Genomic DNA, 5000 nt, shown 5'->3' with positions numbered 1-5000 from the left:
TGTGATGGCACTACTTTCCTATGCCATCGTTGTTTTATTGACCCTTTAATCCAAATTGATCCATTTGTGTACTCCACCGTACTCCTCGACAAATTTTCTGCTACTATTAATTAATTGTAAGTTACCTGATTTTGTAGCCCTATATCTCATGATCCAGTTTAAGATAGCATAGGAGTGGTCGAATCCAACATCAATTCATGCATATTGGCACCATAAGATAGCTAATAAGGGTAGTTACAATGTTATGTAAATCTCGGAGGAATACGTGGACTAACATACCCAACACAACTTACATAAGCTATTGCATTACACTTGCATATCTTCGCAACATATTGTGACACATCATGACACTTCGTTTAGTGAAGATAAACAGGGGATCATAGATTTTGGGGAACGGTGACTGAAGATGCAAAGGTCTTTGGGTCTCGCTCGGGCACCGCACAACATTGGTTCGTATCAACAGTCCTTCCCTAAGAAATTGATTTGGAGGCATGACTCGGGTGGGTGAATGGGTTCAGGGTACTCAGGATCTTCCACCATTGCCTCGGCTGGGCCAGTTTGCCCGTGACTTTTTGTTTTTTCTTTTTAGGATAACTTTGTATTTTTGAGACAACTGGTACATTGACTGCAACCTATTTTTTTGTGTTCTTTTCATGCAAATCGAATTTGTGTATTTTTCTCCATTTTCGACTAAATTCCATCTATATTTTTCTTGTTTTGAATAAGTTCTATCTAAACGAGTGGCTTACAAAACCGATTTCAGCCAATACTCAATACTGGACACCTTGAAGGTAAAATATAAATATTTTCAAACGGCATCACCTAATTCATTGTGAAGTACTGTATCTCACCGCGCAACCTGAGACAATGTTGTTGGGAACAGTATCTCAGCACCCACCCAAATGGGGGAAAAAATCGCAGAATATCCTAAACTTTAATCCAAACACAGAGAAGAGAACACCTTGACGCTGAGATAGCGCCTCTGAAGACGAAAGGTCTATGGAATCATCGACGTTTGCCCACGCCTGGACTCCATCGAGACGTCCCTCTCCCTTTTTGAATGACGTCTCCTGCTTCAGTATATTCCTCACAAACTTCTTTCCCCTCCACACCAGAATATGCACGCTCCTCCGGCCCAGCAAACCCCGAAGACTTGCGAGAGCGGATGCGAATGCCCAGGTGACCGGGTCCTTGATAAGGAGGCAGGGAAGTGTGTGTATGCGCACCAGTGTCCTTGCCACCACGGAGGAGTGTCCTACTCAAGGGGTGATGTCATCAACCAGGAATGCAACACATGGTGAGTTGTACACATGGCTGTTGTGTAGGGTAATAGTAGTATCGTATGGTTGTTTTTCACACCTCCAAGTTCGTGTTACCGCTCCAGACAATAAAGCCTTCTCCGGATGCATAGATTGTTGTGTACCACCCAGGGAGAGATTGCTGTAACTGGGCAGTGCAACACTAGGTGATCAATGTATCTTGGTGAGATTCTTAGCAAGCACGTTCCACGCCCCAGGAGGATTGTGTAGGGTGCAAGTCGAGTAAGGTTATCATCATCATTCAATTCAGTGAAAGGAGTCGTCGTTCGATTTAAATTATTTAAATTCGCGAGTCTTACATCACTATACTTCTTCCATTATCTGGTGACCCATAGGATGTGGCCGGCAAAACCAGCAGCATTGCCACGTCTAAATCATCTCCAAAGAAAACGGGGGAGACACCGTTTTCTTTATATTTGCATGTATGACCGGTATGATTGCAAAGGATGAATGAGTGACCCGCGCACCTTTGACTCACCGACCCTCCCACCACCACCACACACAACTCCTTCAACCCCACGGAAATTCTTAAGTTGCCTGACATGAGATGCCACATCGTTTAACAAGTCTCTTCTCTTCTTTGCATGTATAACAATTACTTATATCACCTACCATTTAATGAAAAAATCAATATGCATTTAGAACATTCCATGTTAACATACTTGGGGTAGTGGACAACTTCCGGTATATGCTGAATGTTTTGATTCAGTACGTGACAACATGGCAGAGAACACCTTGTGGGTCACGAGATAATGGAGATAGTATAGTGCCTGACGTTTAAGAATAATCGACAACTTAATGAAGGTTAGCAGGTTGGTTTCAATGTGTGGGCAAGCGATCGTCAAGGGTGTTATGTCTATAATGTATGAAGTGTTTTGACATTTAGAGTTTTATATACATTTTACAGGCCAACTCCGTTGAATAAAGGCTGATTCACACACAGCAGTACCGTATCCGCTCAGTTCTTCAGTGTCAGTGAAAAAAATCGTTACTTTGAACTGGGGTGTCGCATTCACACCTGTCCAGTGCAGTACCGTATTTTGACTGCCAGTTCCGTCTCTGTTCCGTGAATTTGAGTGTCGTCGCCCTCGATATTTTCGAGTTTTTCACGGATGTCTGACACGTGTTGCGAATTCGAAAAATGAATGTCCAACTTCATCCTATTCTATATGATTTGTTGCAATCAAAATCGATAGACATAGGAAATGAAATGAAAGTACATTTTAAGTAGCCTACTTTTTTATTGACGTCGATACACTTATTCTTTTTACTAACAAAACATTTTAAGCTAGCTATAAATTTAATGTTAGTTTTCTGAGTAGATGTTATAAGTACTTTTTATTGATGTTGATACCTTCTTTTTTACTAACAAAATATGTGAGCTAGCTATAAATTTAAGATTAGCCTTTTTCCCTCTTTCTCCTAGTCTGGTAATTCTAAAATTTACAGTCATGAAAATTACTATAGCACAAATCCTGCCTTTGAATTATAGTAATCATTGTCAACTCTACTCCTGAAATTTTTGTCATGTTGGAAATCACTACGGAGACACTACGGATATGTGTGCATAGACATCACGGGAGCATCACGGATATCACTGACACGGAACTCACACGGTACGGATACGGCACTGATGTGTGTGAATTGACCTTAAAGGTTATTTGAATAAAAATAGATTTATAAACCCAACTAAACTTGGAAAAAAAAATCAATGAACGAATAAAATTGTTGTCCAAAATCCTTTACCAAATTCACAAAACTGAGGTTTCTCCTCACAGTATACTAAATTTTCTCTAGTGCTTAAAGCGTTCAGAATAAAGAAAATGGTTTATCTTCTTTCAAATGGAAGGAAGTCTTACGTCAACGATAAGTTGTGGTTGGAGTGAAATTATTCCAAAGTGTGCACAATCCTCAGAAAATTTTGTATTAATCGTGCCGTTCCTCAACTTGATTGCGCCTTACGATATGATTTATTATTTATTTACATAACTATTTATTGTTAGTATACTTATTTTAATCCCAGTGGTTAAACTACACATCAAAAAGTTAATATTAATACATTGGTAAGGGGAATAGGAATGACGAAATCTCAATATCTCGATTGAATTGAATTTGTAATCGGTGAACAAAATATCACATAATAAACATTTTTCTAGGAATGTAACCCGTTCATGCAGTGAGCAGACTTCTATCAGTGTTTTAAAGAATATACAAGCATGCTATACATAACACATCGCGGAGCAAAGTGAGTGGGAAAGAATAGAATTCTTCCCTATCTACTTTGTAACCAGTGCACCGCCCTGCAATAGCCTAACCTAACATGGTATAAAGTCGTTTCCCAGGGAGAAAAATCCTGCCCCTTAGCTTTCTATTCGTCGCCAACTTCCTCGTTGTTTGAAGCGTCGATTGGAAGTATCGCACATGACTGACGACGCTGGTCACCCAGTGGGGTATATAGCCGTGCCACCTGGATGAAGAAAACGTGGACGAGTTTCCTCTTTGTGGCCATTGATGAATAAGTATCTGGCCAAATATTGAAGGAGGAATTTGCCGCAGGTGTACTACTTTACACCGCACCCCTCTCAAAAAAAGAAATAAAGTAAAAAAAGATAAGATAGATACCGGTGTTGCTATTAACTTGCGGTACCTATTCATGGAGCTTAAAATACTAAGAACGATAAGCTATCCAGTGATGTAGACAAGAATTGCATCTGTGAGACTGGCAAACGTTATAAATGCCATATATATATATATATATACATATATATATATATATATATATATATATGTATATATATATATATATATATATATATATATATATGAGAGAAATTCTCTAGTTACAGCGACATCAATCCGATAATTTTTATAACAGTCGCATGCAGGATTCCAACCCACTTCTATCGGCCACCCGTAAGATCACCTTCACAGAGCTTTAGACCACTACACCAACAGACACTATAGAAGCCTTGAAACCTGGAATCAAAATGATTCCCGAGGATAGGAAAGATCGCAGTTTAGTGATCTTTCCTATCCTCGGGCATCAGTCCGATTTCAGGTTTCAAGACTTTTATAGTGTCTGTTGGTGTAGCGGTCTAAGGCTCTGTGAAGGTGATTTTACGGGTGGCCGATAGCAGTGGGTTCGAATCCTGCATGCGACTGTCATAAAATTATCATATATATATACATACATATATATATATATATATATATATATATATATATATATATATATATATATACACACACACACACACCAAGTGCTCTTTCCCCCTTACTAGGGAGGTAGCCAAAGTCCTAAGGTATAATTCCACTCCCACCTATTTCATATCCACCCATTCTACTCCCATCCACCACACCTCCCTCTCTCCCATCTTTGCTACTCATGGGTGATGGGTCATCCTTGCATCTTGCCCATTGCTCTGGGTCAGAAGCAGTGTGGCAAGACTCAGCACATCCACAGCAAGTCCATTTCATTTAATTGGTGACCCTCCCCCTCTCCGTCCACTCATGCAGAAACATTGAAGATAGGGAGAAATCCCTTTGGGTTGTGTCAAAATATCATTCACACATAACCACTCCCTAACTCCACATCCACCACCCACTCCCTAACTCCACATCCTCCACCCACTCCCTTCCATTCACAGCCATTCTCCACTCACCACGTCTTCTGCCTTCTCC

At 40.1% G+C, this 5000-nt stretch overlaps 1 protein-coding gene across 2 annotated transcripts in view; it reads left to right on the top strand.

Moving 5' to 3' along the window:
- Positions 1 to 5000, top strand: part of LOC143018223 (hemocytin-like) — a 184722-nt gene that overhangs the window by 42424 nt on the left and 137298 nt on the right. For both annotated transcript variants that reach the window (XM_076173462.1, XM_076173461.1), the window contains exon 25: positions 1116 to 1297. In XM_076173462.1, coding sequence (XP_076029577.1) covers positions 1116 to 1297 — 182 coding nt within the window. The remainder of the gene's footprint in view (positions 1 to 1115; positions 1298 to 5000) is intronic.

This window comes from Oratosquilla oratoria, chromosome 34 (genome assembly GCF_046742065.1).
Source record: "Oratosquilla oratoria isolate Oo_2021 chromosome 34, ASM4674206v1, whole genome shotgun sequence".
Classification (NCBI taxonomy): Eukaryota; Metazoa; Arthropoda; class Malacostraca; order Stomatopoda; family Squillidae; genus Oratosquilla; species Oratosquilla oratoria.
This window is presented reverse-complemented; position numbering and strand designations above follow the sequence as displayed.